This window comes from Anas acuta, chromosome 3 (genome assembly GCF_963932015.1).
Source record: "Anas acuta chromosome 3, bAnaAcu1.1, whole genome shotgun sequence".
NCBI classification, from domain to species: Eukaryota; Metazoa; Chordata; class Aves; order Anseriformes; family Anatidae; genus Anas; species Anas acuta.
The window spans coordinates 93,512,141-93,534,147 of NC_088981.1; the positions used below are offsets into that span (position 1 = coordinate 93,512,141).

At 38.5% G+C, this 22,007-nt stretch overlaps 1 protein-coding gene across 14 annotated transcripts in view; it reads right to left on the reverse strand.

The window, feature by feature from the left end:
- Positions 1-6,419: 6,419 nt before the first annotated feature.
- The window catches only part of MLIP (muscular LMNA interacting protein), a 128,933-nt gene continuing 113,345 nt past the window's right edge, over positions 6,420-22,007 (reverse strand). For 11 of the 14 annotated variants that reach the window (XM_068678376.1, XM_068678366.1, XM_068678367.1 and 8 more), the window contains 3 exons: positions 17,238-17,291; positions 8,893-8,927; positions 6,420-6,760 (listed from right to left, as the gene is read on the reverse strand). In XM_068678376.1, the coding sequence (XP_068534477.1) occupies positions 8,901-8,927; positions 17,238-17,291 (81 nt within the window). In that variant the 3' untranslated portion in view covers positions 6,420-6,760; positions 8,893-8,900. The remainder of the gene's footprint in view (positions 6,761-8,892; positions 8,928-17,237; positions 17,292-22,007) is intronic. The other 3 variants (XM_068678375.1, XM_068678368.1, XM_068678374.1) reach the window with 1 other exon arrangement.

Here is a 22,007-nt window from a genome sequence, read left to right on the forward strand (position 1 = left end):
AAGCTGAAAAAGCAGAGGTTAAAGAAAAAAAAATAAAAAGTAATTCTTCCTTTTCCATTTTGTAGTGGATGAGAGGACCCTGAAGAAGTTAATGGCAGGGAACGAAGGGAATCTTTCCCTTTGTGATTTCTACTGGATTGTTCGGTGCTGTGGAAGGTCACAGAATCAAAGGACAGCTACTTTTGAAAGCACAGCTGGTAGCACAGCTGGTCTGGATGCATTGCTGTGAATTGTAGAATCATTAAGGGGGAATGTGTGTGTGTGTAATAATATAATACACACACACACATAGACATATGGGATTGTAATACAAATGCTCAAGTCTTTAATATAATTTCTTGCCAGCAGAGCTTTTATTGGACCTGCCTCTCACACTGTCCCTGTCACCGAGAAAGACATGTGGATGAGGGAAAATTGCATCAGACCATGTAATTTTTATTTTCCTTTTTTTGCAGGCAATCTTCTGTATGGAAGTCAATAGAAAGGCCAAGGTCAGCTATATACAATTATTGTACATCACATAATATTAAATACACATATATCTTAACCTTCATAAACCTTAACATAAATCTTAACCTTCAGATTTGTTCTGTGCTTCTTGATTTTTTTTTTGTTGTTTGTTTTCTTAAAAAGGCTAGGTATCTAGGTATCTCAATCAGTCACTGAGTGCTATAATGCATCAAATATAAGGTGAGGAAGGTTAACCAAACACGATCATGGAAACTCAAATGAAATTCTTGGTAAAAATGATAACCCTTTTCCTTAATCCTTCTTTCTATATGGTTCCAAGTAAAAGGTTCTCTTGATTTGCACTGCCACCTGCAAAATGCAAATCTTCTTTGCTGTTACAGTTCTTTGGACATCATTTTACAAAGTTATATCCTTACTCTAGTGAAGCATAAGAAAGAAAGAAAGCTTCCACATGTGATATTATCTGCCTTTTAAGTTACAGACCTCTGTCTTCATTTAGTTTAGATTTTAGTTTGGTTAGGTGGTTTTCATTGATTGTAGTTGGAGTTGTTTTTTTAGCTTTTAAATTTTAAGACTTCCTGATAATAAACCAGAGGCAAAGAATTTGTTTGGAAAAGAAGTGCGCTAGTTTACACAGAAATGAGCTTCCTTTTAAAGGAACATAAAAATGGAACTAGTGCTTCTGAACAGCTTTGTTTTTTGACACATGGAACCGTGCTGAAACTTGATAAAATCTTATTCTCCTTTCTGCTGGCATATGCTCAAACCTTTTTTTTTTCTTAAAAAAAAAAAAAAAAAAAACAACACCGTTTTGTCGTGGTTCAGCAAATATTTTGTTTTCAATAGTTTCCACTGTAAGCAAAAAGTAGCTCTCCGTAAATTGCAGGAAATCATGTGTTGACTTATCTGTAACTGTTTAGGGACAGTTAAATATAATCCTTATTCTCTATTGAAGATTAACCTATTCCAAGCAGACCAGCTCTGCTACTTTTTTGAGTTAGACCTAGTTCTAGGCCTAGACCTAGTTCTGGTCATCACTGTTAAGTACAAAAATGTCTGACTTGTACCTGTTTCAGTACTCTCTGAGGTCTACTCTTGAGCTTAAAAAAAGCCAGGAATCTCTTTAAAGCTAGAACAGGATTATCCCACAACTTTTCTTCCAAAATTCCTTCTGATTTGTTTGAATGAGCTCATTGCACACCCTAAAACCTCATTTCTGATCACCTTTCAGATTAGCGGTAAAAGCCCTGAGCTAGGCGCTGGTTGCTCAAGGTCACTCCCTGGACAGAACTCTGAGCCTACCCCATCAGAAGACTGTGCTGCCTTTCTTTTGCCTGACTCTCAGCCAGTTTAGGAAGCAAACAGGACACAAGACTCCAGTCCTCTTTTCTGCTAGTAGGCAAAACTCAGTGTGTCATAAAGATCATGTAATTGCTTATTATCAGTTTAAACTCTGAAATGATATGGGCCATCCCTTTCTTTGAACTCAAATGGAAACTTAGCTGGTGACTCCTTGCACAAAAGACACAGCTGCTTTGTGATAGCTGCAATATTTTATACTTACTACTTTTTATTATTAAAGGCTGCAGTGAGGAAAAACGTTCTGAGCCAACCCATTTCATGAAAAGTATTATACAACACTGTGTTTTCTTTTCTGTGTGGACTCACCCTCCCAAGTGGTGAGTGCCTATATCCTAGACCTGTTTATGTAGATAAAAACTGTGTGTTAAAGAGTTTTTCTCACCAGCATTTTGGTCTCTTTGTGTCTGGGGCAGGCTGAGAATGGTGGTGTTTTCACCCTATTGGGCAACAGCCTGGCACCTCACTGTTGCAGGTAGTTGTCACAGCATCAAGCAGTGTTACTGTTAATTGAAATCTTTCAGGGCTGCCCATGTCAGTTATTACCATGCTATTCCAAGTTACACACAACTCAGAATAGAAGTGACTTAGGTGACAAATTTCATTGGTACAGTCCTGCCACAGGGCACTTTTCTGCATGCAGCCTCTGGGACCAATGTGTCCACTCTCTCAGATATTTAATTAAACAGTTTCAGGGTCAAAGTCAGAGGCAAAGGAATAGAAAACAACTCCAATTGCCCATGCCAAAGAAACCCTGTTCTTCACAGCTGCAAGCACACAGAGTCAGCAATCACAGGTGAAAGAAGATGATATAGTACATACTAGGTGATTGCTACAGCCTCATAACCTTATCACTCTTCCCAACACAATAATTCACTATGCGTGTTTCCTACCTCGGTTGCATCCCTTGGTCTTCTCCATGAAGCAGGTGCCATTTCATTCTTGTTGTTCTCAGCCATACTCCAACATTGCCCTGAGGCCATGGTCAGCCCATTCTGGGCTCAGTCCATTTGTAGAATGGGAAAATCTGTGCATGAACCACCACATTACGCACGCAGTCACAGAGCTGTAAGTGCCCTCCTCAACTACACTTCACTAGGGCTTGCCAAATGTAGGAAGAACAGGAAGCTCAGGAGCCCCAGCTGGGATGGAAACCTTGATAGCAGCCCTATCATATCATGTGTCACATGCCTCCTTGGTTATGCTGTTAGTGAGACTAATGTGGACAGATGAGCTTGTGCACAGCTGCACATGGCTTCAGAGAGGTGATGCCTTCAGTCAGCTTATTAACCATACATTGGTTCCTTACCAGCCAGTTAGAGGTGAGGGAGAAGAAAATCTAGCACCTTTCACAGTCAGTATGAGCTCTGAGAAGATGTGCTGGTGTTGCATGGTTGATGTGTACCCACCCATATTTGTCTTGAATGTGAAGTCCTATCTGATCCTACCAGTAAGTGATGGCATCCTACACCTAAAATATTCTCTTGACCATGGATATACTAATAAGTGCAGAGGTAGATGTCGAGGTATTTTCCCAAACTGATTCCAGAAACCTTACCAGGTTGTCCATGTGCCTTGCCTGCAAGCAGGTTCAGAGGTGCTTGGGATACATACTAACTTTGGCACTGTTGCAATGTGAGAGTCACCAGTTCAATTCTAGGGGAGCCAACCCAGAGCAAGCTCATTCCTTGGTTTGTAAAATACTCCATGCCATTTGCTTTGTGGTGAATCAGTTGATCAGTGCAGAAGTAGCCTAGGATTGCCCTGTGTATGGCTAGATACTACTTCTTGAATAAATGAGAACAGTCTTACACAGTAGTCACCAGATCATTTTTGTTCAGACATGTTTTATGATGTACAAAGAGACACTGCCAGGATGACACATGCAGTTTATCCATACGCAGAAGTTATGCCTTGATTAATGCACCCACTAAATGGCTACAATGAATGAGCTACTACTAATTTCCTCACCAGCCAAGTAAGATGTCTAGAGTCTGTGCTGGGCAGGCAAACATCAGTCAGGTGGGGAAGGATTGTGCTTCTTGATCCCAGAACAGGCTGATTCTCTGTGTTGCTGAGTTGGCGCTTTCTGATTCTCTGCTCTTAAAGGCTTTTTATACCTTTAGGCATAGATTTTTTCCTTCTGAACACTTGAGCTGTTTCTATTACCCTTTCAATGATACACTTCTCTCTGTGATTTTACTTTTATCATTTTGCATAACCTTAGCGGGTGAACTTTATGATATTTAAGCAATTTTCTCATTAAACCGAGTCAAGACCACAGAGGTGTGCCACAGCAAACCAGGCTTTGGATCCCAGGCAGCTGAAGCCTGGGGGCAAGGGCTGCCCTTAATTTGAGGCAGCAAACCACATTTTCTCAAATAATGAGTTCTGTCCCTTCTACTCATGGCCTATATAAGTCACTGCCCAAATACACCCCTTGTGCTAGCCCAATTTCACTTCAGACCACTTGGGCCAAGCGTAATATGTTGGGTGTTTGTTGATTGGTTTTTTTTTTGTTTTGTTTTGTTTTGTTTTTTGGAGGGGGGTGGGTGTTGGTTAGCTTGGGTTGCAGCACATAGCAAGAGCAGCAATATCAGTTGTAAGCACAGGATGTGATGAATGCTGTGTATCAGACTGCATGTTAGCCTGTGAACAAAGATAAAAGAAAAAGGAGAATATAAGCTCTCACTAAACATAGGCAGTCATTGGGATCCTGACAGGAACGTGTACTTTACAAGGAAAAATATGAATAAAAGCAGGGTAAAGGCATCAGAAGTTGGACTAAATATATTACTTTATTGAATAAGCAGCATCCATTAATTTTATAGTATTACTGAAAAAGCAATCAATTTTTCATGTTGACTTTTGCTCTTTGTAATCTCCCCTTAAAGGATTATTTCTCTAAATACTTTCCCCATTAGTGTTTGAGGGGTAGACTTCCTAGACTGTAATTGCCAGTATACTCTCAATTTTCATTCACAGACAGAAGCTGTTTGAGCAGATAGGGATGCTGTTTTTTAAAATATGCACAGATGAAGAAACTCATAAAATGAGAGGTAAAGAAAGGGATCCCTCCTTTGCCATTCCTACAGTTTTGGTAGTTCTTTCTCTTGCTTTTGTTCCTTGCACTGTTTTTGGTCTGTCACCTGGGCTAATTTAAAGATAAAAAGTACCATGTCAATAATCCTCTCTGTTAGACATACCAGATGGGATTTGGGCTTCACAAAAATGAAATTCAGGAGGAAAAGAAAGTTGGATTTGCAAGAAATTCAGAACAAAGCAACTGCTTTGGAAAAATGGGCAGAAAAACTCATTAAAACTTTAGAGAATTGCACAGATTACATTGGTTCTAAATTTCAATTTTGCCCAGTTCAGTGATTGACTGAAAACAAGAAATACTAATAGATACTTGTTGGGTGTACCTATTACGTCTTACACAATTGATAACATATTTAGAGTATTTATGTGCTTGTTAAGTATGCATTTATATCTTTCTTAAAAAGATTTTCAATACATTTTTCTTCTGTTTACCTGTATGTGTTGATTTTTGTCCAAAGGAACCATTTCTTGAACTCAATGAAATGCTTTTCACAATACTTTTCTTTTTTTTTTTTTTTTTTCCATCTGGCTAATGTGTGTGCTGTCCACAAATTGTACAAACAACTTCTACTGTTTTTTCATTGAGAAATAGAAACTAATACCTATATAACCCTTATATGCCTATCAATCATTTAATGATATTGTGAAGGATGTGTATGCTATCAAGGGAATATATATATTTTAATCTATATAAAGAGACTCATAGATGGTTGAACTTTCATTTTTACAGTTCCACAGTTAAACAGCTTAAGTCCAGGCCCAGTAGCACAAGGCCTTAAGACTAGTCCATTTAATTTGATTTCAATATTAATATTTTAATTGATGATTTTATAAATTAGTTCATCACATTAATTTTAATGAAAGCAGCAGCGCATCTCAATACAATTATTAATCTTAACTTCAGGTTGTAGCAGTGTGTCAAGAGGCGTAGTGCTCCCACATACCAGGTTGCGATTCAAAGGTCCCTGATGTACCTGTGGGGTGATTTATAAGTTCAAAGGATCAAGGGAGTGGGAAGAAGCCAGTGACTCATGCAAACATAGGTGAACAACATCCTTAAACATTTACAATGCATTTTGGAGAAAAAAAAAAAAAAAAAAAAAGATTGTTTAAGATTCAAGCTCAGGCAACACTCAGTCTGTGGAAGCAACTCAGGGTCAAAAAGAACAGTGCAAAGTAAAAAGCAGTGGTTCTTCCATGTTTGCTAGCACAGAGTTATCAGCTTTGTCTGCCTTCACCAGATGTCACAGGGCTATGAACACTTCATGGCAGGGAAGAACCACTGTGCTTGCTGATTGCTTTAGGTGCTGACACAAAAGTGAGAAATTCCTTGAGCATTTCACAAAGCCTCTGCATGATAGAAAAACGTGACCAAGGTTAAGAGCGTGGGAACATTCCTTTCCCAATGATGCTGACATCCAGTCTCAGCTATTTGAACTATGCAAAGCCATATTTACAGAAGTGAAGATAAGAATCACAACAAACACTTTGCAACAAAAACACAGCTTTATTCAATTTCAACATTTGTATTATTTCTAAATAAAATATGCTGTGTTATTTTAGGCCTCTCTTAAACTGGCAAGCACTTCAAGAAGTGGTACATAAATATGGCACATTCAGGTGTGTATCTCTGTGGTTAATTATGCTAGTACATAAGATTATCTCATGAAAAAATACTTGATTGTTATTGCTGCTTTACAATTAGCATACTAGAAGCAATTTTTTAAAAAATAGTGCTTTAAATAACATTAGTGTTGTGGATTCCTTCTCAGTATAGGAACAGGTCTGAAAATACTCTACGGTTTTAGCTCTTGATCCTAATTTGGGGCTGCAAAAGAAGAGTTTTCACATGAATACATGTAGCAAAAAATAAAGATTTGTAAACTGTATAAGTAGCATGCACCATGCTACTTTTCCATGGAAAAGTAGCATTTTACATTTCCAGTAGCATGGAAAACTAAGCTCACTTAGTTTTCCTTCTTTATACAACCTGATGTTCTGACTGATAAATGTAGCTCATATTTTCACAGGAAAAAAAAAAAAAAAACAACAACAAAAAAACATGAAGAAATATTCAGCCACTTCTCTTGTCTGCCTTTGCAGCAACCTCAGAAAAACTGTTTAAGCACTTAAATTCTGATGTAGCTGCAACAACCCTAATACTAAATTAAATCCCTCTTTCTGAAACTCAAGGCCCATTTCTTTTCCTCCTACTCTCAGGGAGGATAGAGAAGTGACTAATATCCTTTTATAATACATTATAAAGAGATATAACCTGTTGTGCCTCATCTCTGTCTTTATTTCTTTTCTTCTGTGTGAAGAAACTGAAACCTTTAAATCTTTTCTAAATCTCCCATTTGTTTTCCACACCTCCAGTCTCTCTTTCTAAAATTGCTCAGGACAGAACACAATACTGCAACTGATTCTTCACTAACACTGAACAGAAATGAGTAATTACCTCCATTATACTATAAACACTCCTTTCAGTATTTTCCTTGAATGACATTTTTTATAAGAACATTGCCTCTCCAACTCAGATTCACTTTGTGGTCCCCTGTAATCCTCAGATTCTCTCCTGCCTTATTATTGTCATTCAATTTCTGTCTGTGCTTTTCAATGTTACTTGACTTTAATGAATTTTATAATTTGATTTCCAGCCATCCCTCTAATGTAAGTGATGGTTTTGGATTTTAATCCTGTCTTCCAAACTGCTTGCAGATCTTCCCAAACGGGGATTATCTGCAAATCTAGTAAATTTACTGCCCATTCAAGTGAGCAAGTAGTGAGCAATATTTTATAGTGCTAGAACTTGAAGATGGCATTATGGAAGTCTCAGTGAGATGTTCTCCCATTTTAGCAGCAAATGGTTGTTCTCAAAGTCCAGCTTTCCAATCAGTTGCACATCTACCTTATGTGAACTTAATTTAACCCATTTCTACTTTGCTTGCTTATGAATGTCATGTGCAACTGTGTCGAAGATGCACTGTATCAACCACATCCCCTATACCTGTTTTGCTGTCAAAAAAGGAAATGAGATCAACTGGATAGGATTTGTTTCTGACATGTCCCTGTGCAAGTTCTCTTATCTGCTTGCTGTTCTTTAGATGACTACAAATGGGTTGCTTAATACTTTGTTCCAGAATCTTGGAAATAATATTAGGACTGGCTTTTCTATAATTCTTTAGACCTTCATTTCCTTCTTTGTTAGATACGACATTGTTTTTGCCTTTCCCCAGTTTTCTGGGTATTTGTTCATTTTGCTAATTGCTAGTTTGAGAAGTAGCTTTGGTTAAGTGTTTAAGGGGGTTTCATTGGGCTGTGCCATCCTGAATACATCCATTTCACCTCAGGATTCCTTAAAGTGTTCTTTTCCTATTCTCTCTATGTTCCTGCTCCAAAATTCTTAACAGTAACTGAACCAAATTCTTAGTCACAATTAGTCTTTTTTTTGTGAAGACTGAAACTGGAAAAGGTATTGAACACTTTAGCCTTTCCTATATTACCTATTTGCTGACCTTCCAAGTTGAGTACTATATTGTGTCAAGTATAACATATTATTTTCAATATGGTATTGTTTAATTATAGCACACTATTCATTTTAATGGTACTATGTGGTTATGCACTCAAATATAAAATAATATTAAACTTATTTCAATATTACCACACAATTTAATCCTAGGCCATACCTCAGTTCTTTCCAGCTGTTTGATTGCATCCCACTTACAATTAATTAAATTTTGACTTTAAGCTAAGAAGTGGAATTATTCAGTATTAGTAATTATTAATAGAAAACACTCACCAAAAATAGCCAACTTATTATCCAAACACTAAATTGTGTTGCTAAAGCATCCTACCATCTTTTCAAAGCAAATACCTACACAGCAATTTATTAAAGTGATACTAAAGCTGTAGTTACATATTCTGTGACTGTAGTCAAGTCATAAAAATAGTAATACTCACCACTGTAGCTAAATAGAACCTCTTTCATTGGTGACCTGTATTAAGAACAAAAAGAAGGAAGTGAAAACAAAGTGGATGAGAGCATAAAAACTGCCATAAAATAACCAGGTACAGGACTACAGTTGCTTTGGTGGTGGAGAGAAAACTTCATGAAACATCTTGTCTTTTAAAAATTTAGTTTTCCTGCACTGTTAACTTATAACTATGTTTATAGTGCTTAGGATGTTTTTCATGCATTGACAGGTTTAAGGAAGCAAATATGTGCATAGCAAATTTCAAAAGGCAAAGCATTACCTTGGCTAAATGCACTTGTTGGGCTTCCAATTCCTTGTATGACCACAGCCCAGGAAGACATGGCATGTGGCCAACCTTGCAGTCACATGGCATTGATATTCACAGAATCACCTTTACCTTAGAAAGGCTTTCCACACTGTTCAATAGAAGCCTTGTACCCAGTGAGGAGGAAGGTGTACTACAGAGGTCAGTATTTGTTTATAATGGCTAAATAACTGGTTGGACCACCAGAAAATGTAGTAGTTAACTATTCAAAGTCACTGTTCCAGGTGTCATTTCATGGGTGGCTTAAGGCAATGCTATCTGACAACTCCAGAAGGGACTTGTGTGGCAGAAAAGCATGCAAACTCCTGATGTCTGTGGATGTTCCTAACTTGGAGAGCAGACACAGACTGTTAAGCTGAGGGTATGGCTCCTATTCTGGAGCACTTTGCCAGGCTGGAGGAATAGGCCAGCAGAAGCTTTGTGAACAAAGGCAAATGTGTAGTCTTACATCTAGGTTGGGTGAGTGAACAATCCAATACAAAGGTAGCTCAGGGACTGACCATCTGTGCAGTCACACAGAGATCTCAGGGCTAGATGACACCAAACAGAAGGAGGATCTGTACACCTGTGTGGTGAGGAAGGCCAACCTCATATCAGGCTGCATTAATTAGAGCACTGCTATATGCCATTCCCTCATAGGTTGTGAGGGAAGTCATTATTCTCTGACAGGCACTAGCAAGGCTGCATCTAGAACACAGCTTCCATATTTTGGATAGAGTAGAAAAGAGACATCAACCAACCAGAAAAAGCCCAATGGAGAGCAATCAGGATGGTTTGGGGAGTTTCCTGATTTCTGAGAAAGTCATATCATAGAATCATTAAGGTTAGAAAAGACCTCCAAGATCATCTAGTCCAACCATCCCCCCTGCCACCAGTATCACTCACCAAACCATGTCCCTAAGGTCCATGTCCAAACTTTCCTTAAATACCCCCAAGGACCGTCACTCTACCACCTCCTTGGGCAACTCGTTCCAATGCCATATGACATACGAGGGCACACTAGAGGGCTTGTTTAACTTGAAGAGTAAGCGAAGGGTTATCTATTCTCCCTCTCCAGCTACTTAAAGAGGATTTAGAGACAATGCAGGTTTTTATAGTGAAAGGATAAGAGGCACCCAGTGGGAAATTTTAACTGCCCATAAGGAAAAATGTTTTCATCATGAGTGGTGAAACACCATAACTGATTTTTCTGTGGTTCTATGATTCTAATTATTTATGAATTACGTAAGTATTAGCATAATAAAAAATCTTCGTCAAACTACACTTCTGTTCTGACTACATATTCAAAGTAATTTCTTTTCCACTGAAATTACTGTACGTTATTCCTGCTATTATTTGAAGGAGACTAAATACAACAGATTTTTCTTAAAACCAGATAGAATTAGATTAAAATGGCAGTTTAAGTGACATGCTGACATTTCATATTTTCTCCATATCATTTTAAATATAGCCTGTGCATTAGTACCCTTTTAGACTTTTTAATGTAAATTCAGCATGTAAGTAATACACTTACTGTAATTCTTTTTATAGAGATCACATTAGAAATAATACCCCATAAATTCAGAATACATTTTCCCTTGTTAATGCTTGGTGATCTAATATGCCCTTTCATGTCAATAGGCTATAACTGAAACTTTTTAGTTAAAGCAAGGAGATATCATTGAAGCTGTCAAAAAGTATTGCCCAAATACCTGTTGCAAATATAAATTTCCCATTGTGATTATAAAGTATTAAAATTTATAAAGCTTAAAGCATTATAAAGTATAAACTAAATATAAATTATCTCAGCTGATTTTTTTTCAAAATTTAGAAACTTACGTCATTTGGACCTCCCTTTCTATTTGTAGGTATCAGAAGACTGTAGCTTACTGTTCCTCATTAGTAGCCCATCCATTACAAAATTAAAGAATTTATCCCAGCTAACACTTGAAATTCTTATTCCCTTAGTAAAAGCAGTAGATGTTCTTACTTGTAATGTTCCTTTGCAATATCATTATATATCCAAATAAATGAAACTATAAAGTTAAATGAAATGTTATGATGGTATGGAGACAGTCTAGTGCTATGGTCCTTGGTTTGGACAAAATAAACTAAGGGCACTGAGTCTATTGATTCAGAGCGGTCTTGTTCATTTTCTTTCAAAATATTTTGGAATATTACAGGTCAAGTCAGAACAGTTATTTTGGAGGAAAGTGACATCAAAGTATTTTCTAATTTTCAATATCTGAGAGGGTTTTTTTGATTGTATTACTGGTGCCCTTTCCTTTATTTGCTGCTTATTTCCTATATGCTGCTTATAATCTCTATGCCTGGTCTCTGTCTACGCATTGTTTATGAGTAACCAATACACTCTAATTATAGTTTATAGATAGTTTATAAACCCTGCACATCAGCAGTGCTACAAATTGGTTGGATCTTTGGTTGGATCTCATAAAAACCCTTACATAAATTCTTTAGTACAAGGATTCTATCATATAATGGGTGCATTTTCTTCTTATATGTAGAATCTTTTAATGATTAATAGTAACGTTGACCTCCGACCAGGACCATTCCTTAAGTAAATAAAGATAAAGAGCAATGTATAACAGAACTTTGGGCCTTATTGACATTTTCATAGAATTCATAATTTCAAAAACTTTTGGTATTAAATTTAATTAAAGCAGAGCCAGGCAGTTTGTTTCCCTTATTAAGAAAAAAAAAATGAAAAAGGAAGAAAGGAAGAAAAGACAAAAGGAAGAAGAGAGGGAGAGAGGGAGAGAGGGAGAGAGGGAGAGAGGGAGAGAGGGAGAGAGAGAAAGAGGGAGAGGAAGGAAGGAAGGAAGGAAGGAAGGAAGGAAGGAAGGAAGGAAGGAAGGAAGGAAGGAAGGAAGGAAGGAAGGAAGGAAGGAAGGAAGGAAGGAAGGAAGGAAGGAAGGAAGGAAGGAAGGAAGGAAGGAAAATGGCGAGGGGGAGGAATCTGCACAAAAGTGTCTCAGTGAAATACTGTCTCCTCTGAAGTCAATGGAATCAGCATTTTCTCATGAGGTCTTTTTATGAATACTGACCTTACATTAAAAATGCTAGGTCTCAATTATTTCCGATTTTTTAGGAATAACAAATAGATGAGAGAGAGTAAGAGCTGCAGCAAAACATCATGTCAACCTAAATTAACTGTATAATAAATTTGAGATTTTGCAAATTATATATGAATGAGGGGAATGAGTATGTACATTTAACACCTGTATACAATGGCTTTTTATAACTCCACAGGGACATATGCCTTATGTTCTCTCTAAATATTCTGATAGTACAGTTCTGAAAGTAATTTTTGTGTCAGTCACACACCATAATATGGGCAAATACTAGGTTAAGCCATAGATCATAAGACCATAAGTATTGGAAATTACTGTCATATCTCTTGGTTAGGTTTTACAGGTGTATCCTTCAGATCCCCTCCAATTAAAAAGTGCTGGTTGTAGAGAAGGATTTAATGGGGAGGAAAATCCGTTATTTGTTCTGCTTTCATAAGAAAGTAGAAGATCCAATTTGCTTCATGTTACAGAAAGAAGCTGAAGCTTCATGAGGAATAGGATGCTGTTCTTCTAAACACAAAAGCAATGACTTCCAGACTTTTTCCAGTGAATACTTCACTTTGAGGAAAACAATACGAATTATTAAGTACACAGTAGCAACATCTTCCCTTTTCCCTTCTCTCACTCCTTTCATGGAGCCAAGGAAATGCTTATGTTTTGCTGAACCTTTAACCACCCATTCTTTTTCTGGAATTGCATAAATTGCACTGACTTTCTCTCATAGTGTTTTTAGCTCTGAGTGAGGAACACCAAAGGGGAAGAAATTAGCAAGTTGAGCTTACAAGTAATTTTAGATAAAGAAATGGTTAGTAAGGGCAGAGACAGAGAAATATAAAGTTTTTATTGCAGCAGTAAGAGTAACATTGGCCTTATCACTTGACAGAACTATTCCTAACCAGTTCAGCATCCAAACAGGATTTCACTGATAATAAATGACATTTTAAATTAGGTGGAGCCTTGTGGGTTATATAAGCTTATAAAGTGTAAATTCAGCACAAACTGTTACTAGAGTTAAGATAGGTTCCTTTTAGAAGCTTCACAGAAGAAAAATAAATAAATAAAATAAAATTCAGAAAAGCTCAGCAAGATGTTAATTGTCTAACTTTATTTTGCAAAGGCATCTTGGGGCTTACTTTGGAAAGATCCACAATATAAACCATAGCAACTCTATTTGAGAGAACCAAGGAGTGGCTCCTGGGAGGCAGAGTAAGGGGAATTGGTGGTGTAGAAACAAGTAGGAAGGGCAAGGAAAAAAGGGAAGCATCTGGAAAGCTGCAGTGAAGATTCAAACAAACAAACAAACAAAAAAGATGAAGTAGCTAAGTTCCTGGATCCCTGACCAGAGAGGCTGGGGATGCACATGAGAATAAGAGGCTATATTCATGTCTCACACTCTTCTGGTATTGAACCTGCATTCTCCTGGTGCCTGTTGATCCACCCAACAGGTGAGATGTCTACCTTTTTTCTTTACCTTAACTTTTCCACAGCAGAAACCAAGATGAACTGTAAGAATATATTGACAGGCTCTGTCAACAAACTCAGAAGTCAGGCAAACCTTCTGCTTCCAATATATGAAGGTCTTGTACTCACAACTCCATCAATATTTTGCAAAACTACTCGAAAGTCACACATTTTGTAGCAATTATTGGCAAACATCCATTTAATTTATTTAAATGTCCATTTTGATGCTTTTAGCAAGACTAGAATCTAATTTTAAAATAAGAAAATAAAAATAATGTATTAACAAAAATGCAATTATCATTCTTATGTGTATTATTAAATCCATCTAAAAACTTGTGATTTAATTGTGAGAATGTACCCAGTAGCAGTAGTAAAAATTAATTCCTGTGTCATAGCTGTACTCATACTGCTCTTATTCATAGTAAGTGATGCATTTTTATGTAAATTTCTAAAATAATGTAGAAAATGTCTTTTAATTAAGGATGTTCATTATATTCTAAAGTCTGCAGTAAAGAATCTGATAGTTAATTAAATTATATGTGTTGATTTCAATATTAGACAATAATTCAGATTCATGTTCATGATCCTGTTAGGAAAAATAAATAAATAAATAAATAAATAAACTCATTGTTTGTCCCATTGTCTAAACCTTTTTAATTTTATATGCTCTGTCTCAAGAGAAAAGTAAGAATGTGTAGCAGATCAGATTTTCACTTCAGATCTCTTTGAGTGAATTATCTATGGTAACCACTGTGTTCCTAGAACTTAGAGATGTGAAAGTAGTAAGGAATCAGTCACTGAATATAAATTTCAGGAAGATTTGTGTTCTCCTTCAAAGTCAAATAAAACTGGCACTGAATTTTGATGTTGGGCAAACTACCTCTTTGCATGCTGTCTGAAGTTTTCATGACAGTCCTTTATAAAATTCTCAACAACTAATTGTCCTGAGAGATTCTGGCAGTTCTTGCATCTGGTGTTTAAAACAGAAGCTATAGCAGTGACCAAAATTGGGGAATGTATGATTTAAATCACAGAATCACAGAATTGTCTAGGTTGGAAGGGACCTCAAGATCATTGAGTCCAACCTCTGACCTAACACTTGTAAGTCTTACACTAAACTATATCACTAGGTTCAACATCTAAACATCTTTTAAAGACCTCCAGGGATGGTGATTCCATCACTTCCCTGGGCAGCCCATTCCAATGCCTAACAACCCTCTCAGTAAAGAAGTTCTTCCTAATAGCCAACCTAAAACACCGCTGGTGCAACTTTAGCCCATTCCCCCTCGTCCTGTCACCAGGCACGTGGAAGAATAGACCAACCCCTACCTCGCTGCAGCCTCCTTTAAGGTACTTACAGAGAGCAATAAGGTCGCCCCTGAGCCTTCTCTTCTCCAGGCTGAACAAACACAGCTCCCTCAGCCGCTCCTCGTAAGACTTGTTTTCTAGATCCTTCACCATCTTCATTGCCCTTCTCTGGACACCCTTGAGCACCTCAATGTCCTTCTTGTAGTGAGGGGCCCAAAACCGAACACAATACTTGAGGTGCGGCCTCACCAGAGCCAAGTACAAGGGGACAATCACTTGCCTGGTCCTGCTGACCACACTATTTCTGATACAAGCCAGGATGCTGTTGTCCTTCTTGGCCACCTGAGCACACTGCTGGCTCATATTCAGCCGACTATCAACAAATACTCCCAGGTCCTTCTCTGCCAGGCAGCCTTCCAACCACTCATCTCCCAGCCTGTAGCTCTGCTTGGGGTTATTGCGCCCCAGGTGCAGGACCCGGCACTTGGCCTTGTTGAACTTCATGCAGTTGACCTCAGCCCATCGGTGCAGCCTATCCAGACCCTCCTGCAGAGCCTTCCTGCCCTCGAGCAGATCGACACACGCACCTAACTTGGTGTCATTTGTGAACTTACTGAGGGTGCACTCGATCCCCTCATCCAGATCATCGATAAAGATATTAAAGAGGACTGGCCCCAGTACCGAGCCCTGGGGAATGCCACTAGTGACCACCCTCCAACTGGATTTGATGCCATTAACCACAACTCTTTGGGCCTGGCTATCCAGCCAGTTTTTAACCCTATGAAGCATGCGTCAGTCCAAGCCACGAGCAGCCAGTTTCTTGAGGAGAATGCTGTGGGAGACGGTGTCAAAAGCCTTACTGGAGTCAAGGTAGGCCACATCCAGAGCCTTTCCCTCATCCACTAAGTGCATCACTTTGTCATGGAAGATCAGGTTCGTCAAGCAGGACCTGCCTTTCATAAACCCATGCTGACTGGACCTGATCACCTGGCTGCCCTGAAAGTGCCGCATGATGACTCTCAAGAGGATCTGCTCCATGAGTTTCCCTGGCACTGAGGTCAAACTGACAGGCCTATAGTTCCCCAGGTCTACCCCCCGGTCCTTCTTGTAGATGGGCGTCACGTTTGCTAGCCGCCAGTCGACTGGGACCTCCCTCTGACAGCCAGGACTGTTGATAAATGATGGTAAGAGGCTTGGCCAGCTCGTCCGCCAGTTCTCTCAGTATCCTCGGGTGGATCCCATCCGGCCCCATTGACTTGCATACATCCAAGTGCCGTAGCAGGTCGCCAAACATTTCCTCATGGATAGTGAGGGCCACTTTCTGCTCCCCATCCCCTTCCACCAGTTCAGGGTACTGGGCATCCAGAGAGCAACTGGTTTTGCCGCAAAAGACCGAGGCAAAGAAGGCATTAAGCACCTCAGCCTTTTCCTCATCTTTTGTAACTAAGTTTCCCCCTGCATCCAGTAAAGGATGGAGATTCTCCTTAGTCTTCCATTTTGCATTAATGTATTTTTAAAAACATTTTTTGTTGTCTTTGATGGCAGTCACCAGATTGAGCTCCAGATGAGCTTTGGCCTTTCTAATTTTGTCCCTGCACAGCCTCGCAACATCCTTATAGTCCTCCCGAGTGGCCCGCCCACTTTTCCAAAGATTACAAACCTTCTTTTTTCTCCTAAACTCAAGCCACAATTCTCTGTTCAGCCAGGCCGGTCATCTTCTGCGCCGGCTCGTCTTTGGGCATGTGGGGACAGACCACTCCTACGCCATTAGGATTTCCTTCTTGATGAGTGCCCAGCCTTCCTGGACTCCTCTGCCTTTCACAACCCTTGGGGCTTACTACATAATTTAACAAATCCCATTTGATATCATCCCAGAAGCACATACCAGAAACCTGAAATGTTAGTGTTAACTCAAATTCACACAACCAGCAAGCACAGCCTCCAAAACAAGTCTGTTTTTTGGTGTTTTTTTTTTTTTTTTTTTTTTTCTTTCTTTCTTTCTTTTTAATCGTTAAGAATAATTAATGTTTATCTAGCTCATGCACTGGACAAGAGCAGGTTTGTGAACTCAGCACATTTTTGCTCATCAACTCATACATATGTTACATAAATAAATTATTAAGCTAGCATTCAAATGCATAAACCCATTAAATGTCAACTGATTACCTCCTTAGAGCTGAGTGTTTCATTTTCTGGAATAGGCACTATGGGATGACTGGGCTGCCAAGCCAAAATGTCACGAGATGGAGGGAGCATGAGGTTAAAAAAGGGAAAAGAAAATTAGTTATCTGTTCAATTTCTGTATAAAATATCACACCATTTTAACAATGAAAGACAGTACCCTCAGTCATGCAAAGGATAGCAATGTAATGAGTTCCTACTCGCATTCAACAGTATCTGTATGTTTACTGCTCCTGTCTATTTCAAGGTATGGCCTGATTTCTGTTATATCATATTCCCATAATTAAAAGGGTGGGGAAAGATAAATCACTTTCCAATTTGAAAGTGTCATCTCAAGTCAAAATCACAGCAAGGGCATCTGCCTTACAATGCATTCAGTATGAGATAATGCACATAAAGTTAGTTAAAACTGAAGTCATATTTCTATCACTTTGAGTAAGTCTTCTTAAATCACCTCTAAAGGACCTCTCCTTAATCTTACATTTCAGATACATAAATCATGCAAACAGTTAATTAAAATAAATAAATAAAGAGCTGTATAACATTAATTAGTATGTACGGAAAGGACTTTATAATTTTCCAGTGTGCTTTGAGTACTATAGGATTTGCATCTGAGTAATGAAGTTTGATGGATGATATTCAAATGAAGAACCATATCAATTTCAATAAGATTTGAAGAGAATACAGGATAAGACAGAACGTATCTAGCAATATTAAGATCACAAGTTTGTGAAGTTTTCATTTTCAGCATCCTCTTTAGAGCAAAGGTCTTGGAAACTATTGGAGCTTTGGTATTTTAGAATTGTAGAAAGATGAGGTTGGAAGAAGCCTTCAAAGCTCAATGTGTCAACAGCACTACTTTGTTTTGGTACTTAGAACAAATAATACATTAGCAAATGATGCGTTTTTTAAAAAAATACTGGTCTTGCCCTAGAAAATTAACTTTGATTCTGAGCTTCTTAAGGTGTAAAGCTGATCTGGCAATCTAACTCTATAAAAAAAAAGTGTGACATTGAAGTGGCACATATTGTTTATAATTACGTTATGGATCTGTTCTATATTGCCAGACTTTGTCATACTTTTGTCATACTTTTGAAAATTCACCCTGCTTCATTTTCACGGAATCAGGAGCCAAGTCTATAGCAACAGCAGCAATTTTTAATCATTTAACATTTTTCTCTTCTTTTTCCCTTCCTCAAAATGGAAAGGCATATTAATAACTTTAGGCAATACATTTATTTAATGTATTTATTCGATAAATTTAGGCAAGGAAATAATTTTAGACAAAGTAAAGTTAAGGAAGGAGTAAGGGAACTAGATGTCAGCAGCAACATCCCTCCCTCTACCACAGACCTGATTCCTGATTTCATCTGGCACAATGACCAAGGCAGCCCACAGACCTTGCACCACCCTACTGCTGCAGCATAGCTCTTTACAACACAGGAGATGTTTAACATCCCACATAGGAGACATAAGTTCGATTTCCAAACCCAGCATCCTGCAGCTACAGAGGTTGGACAATCCTTGATGATATACAGGGACAAAGTTCTAGCAACATCTGCAGTGTATTAACAAACTTATTTCATTTAAATGAACCCTGTTTTGAATTACTTATTGTCTCACCAGAATTTGGTATTTCTGTATTCCAGAAAAAAATAAGAATTACCAAAAGAGCACAGGAGGTATTGATCATGTTCTGTTTATTTTCTAACGTGCATTTAAGCCCTCTGAGAAGCAGGACTTCCACTACTAGGGTAAGGAAACCTGCGTAGTGAACTGAGAATACAGCAACTCTTTTTCTCAAATTGCTCATGCAGCCAATCAATGAAAAATGCACTTTTATTGTATTATCTAGTCCTAGACTTTCTTGCTGGTACTCATTGCCTACTGTACTTACCTGAAATTCCTACTGATTCTGCTTTACTTTGTTCCCTGAGTATGAGGTATGAGGTCTTGAGTCCCTCCTTAGGCCTGACAAATAATAATATATATATATTTTTTTTTTCCTCCAAAATGTATCTTTGTTTTATTTTGATAGCATAGTGATTGCAAATAACAGTCCCCATGAAGACAGAAAGTTATCTATATTTTCTGGACAGACACTGTCAATACTGATTACTTCGTAGAGATTTAATTGAAAGAAAATAAGTGAGAGGATTTCAAGGACTTCACTGATCAATGCCAGGAAGAAAAGTTAATGCAGAAGTTAAGCCATAGCAAAAAAAATGAATAACATACAATTTTCTGAAGTCTGCTTTCACAAGTCTTCTCTCATGTAAAAACCTTGAAGAATTATTGCAGAAGAGTGCATACTAGTCAGATGTCTGATGGCCTGGTTTTGCCGTGACATGGGGTCTAGAAAGTCACAGCTATCTAGATTTTCAGATGACTTTCAGTAGTACTTGAGTGAATATGGAGAACATCAAAAAAGTACTACATCCCATCTGGTAAAATAACACTTAGACTTGCAGGTCCCTAAAAGGAGGGTGTTGTTTTTTTCCCTGTAATCATATAGCTCTATCTCGGCCAGATGTGAAGGAGATGAGTGCTTTGGCCTGGGTGAGTTCATCCTAACAACCTGAAAGCCTATTCCTGTCTTATTTCCATAACCTGTTGATGTAATGTGAAACATGACAGCCTTCTGTGGAACAGGCCCCATGCTTTTTCTCCACAGTTTAGCCAAGAGGCCGCAAAGTCGTATCCCTTCCTCTCTGATTTGTCTTCATGATTTTTGTGTTCTTGAGTGCCACTACAAGCAGGATAGAAAATGGTGTCCCAGTGCACTTGCTTTCTGCAGCTCCATGTGTAAGTACTTGATTCTTTTGGAAGAAAGTGAGAGAAGTTTGAACTTCTGCAAGCTGTGATGGGCACTATACTTGGTTATTTCAGGTGTCTGGGCAAGTGCTAAAGCAGGGTATTGGCACCTGTTTCTTGTTCTCTCTGCATGGTAGTCAGCCTAGGGTATTCAGAGGACACTTAACAGGACATACAGCCTAACTCGTTGAACTCAGCCTTGTACCTGGATCACAGTACAACATACAGACTTAAGTCTGGGAAAGAAATCCTCAGAATATGAAGGTCATTTCTCTGCAAAAATGAGCTATCAAACACATAGTACCAGAAAATCAGCCTAAAAGTAACAGAAATGCAAGGTAGGCAGAACAAGGTGGGATTAACTGTTCCTTACTAGACTTTGTGTGACTATCATCCCTCAGAGTCATAGAGGAATGTGCCCATGTCCACAAGATCTGAAGTGTGAATGTAATTTGGACTCTGTACTTTTTACTGGTTTGTTGTCTTCATGAGACCTCATCCTGTTCTGTCACTGGCAATCTTCCATCCCCAGGTCAAAGTAGCTGGCAGGGAGCCCTATTTGTTTTCCTACGAATTTAGAAGAATTGCGTCTGTTTATGTTGGAAGATGCTCTTAATGCTTTTATAATCTCTGTTCTTGATTCTTTGACCAGTTATAAAATTCTATATTATTCTTATAAAGTTGATTAATGATTCAAAATTTTTCTGAGTCTCACACAGTTTTCTGGTGAAGTGACACTTGATTATTTCTAAGAACAGTGAAAAAGCAAACTAAACAAATCTGTGTTTGTAGCTGTGAAAACTGTACTGAAGAGATTAGAATATCCTCACAATATATAAGTATTTACAGCATTTAAGTTCAAAGAGAAATTACCTACCTGGCCAACATAACCTTGTAAAGACTCGGCCAACGCTTAGAAAAGAGGCAGTTATATAACATCTTAGTTAGACCTTTGTTCATTTAGTTCTGTAGAGTAATCAGCAAGACATATTTGCCTTTAAAAGGTCAATTTACTTTTATTGTGCTATGAATCACAGCTGCCTCAACTAATATAAAGCTTTCTGAAGTGTTCTCAATATAAGACCTTTTTCACAAGTCTAAGTCACTCTCTAGAGGATCTACAACCTTTGATAATTGAGACACAGGTTTAAAACTCTTTGGAACAAGTAAGAGGTAATATGCATAAGAAATAAGAATGTTTCAAATAAAGTAGCCAGAAAACATTCACTTTTATACCATTCTTTCAAAATACTCCATTAAATCTTTAATCATAGAATGGTTTAGATTGGAAGGCACCTTAAAAACCATCTAGTTCCAGCCTCCCCACCATGTGAAGGCCACCTCCTACTAGACCAGGTAGCTCAAAGCCTCATCCAACCCGGCCTTGAACACTTCCAGGGATTTGGGCATCCACAATTTCTGTGGGAAACCTGCTCCAGTGTCTCACCATTGTCTGAGTAATGAATTTCTTCCTAATAGCTAATCTAAACCTACCATCTTTTAGCTTAAAGACATTCCCACTTCTGCTATCACTCCACTTCCTGACAAAGAGTCTCTCCCCAGCTTTCTCCTAGGTACTGAAAGGCTGCTATCAGGTCTCCCCAGAGCCTTCTATTCTCCAGGCAGAACAACCCCAGATCTCTCAGCTTGTCCTCATAGGAGAGATGCTCCAGACCTTTGATCATCTCTGTGGTCATGCTCTGGACTTGCTCTGATAGGTCCATGTCCTTCTTGTGCTGGGGGCCCCTGAGCTGAACACAGCAGTTCAAGTGAGGTCTCACAAGAACACAGTAGAGTGGGACAAACACCTCCGTTGATCTGTTGTCCATTCTTCTTCTGATGCAGCTCAGGATACAGTTGGCTGTCTGGGCTGCAAGAGCACATTGCCAGATTATGTTGAGCTTCTTGTCAACCAACAATCCCAGATCCTTCTCATTAGGC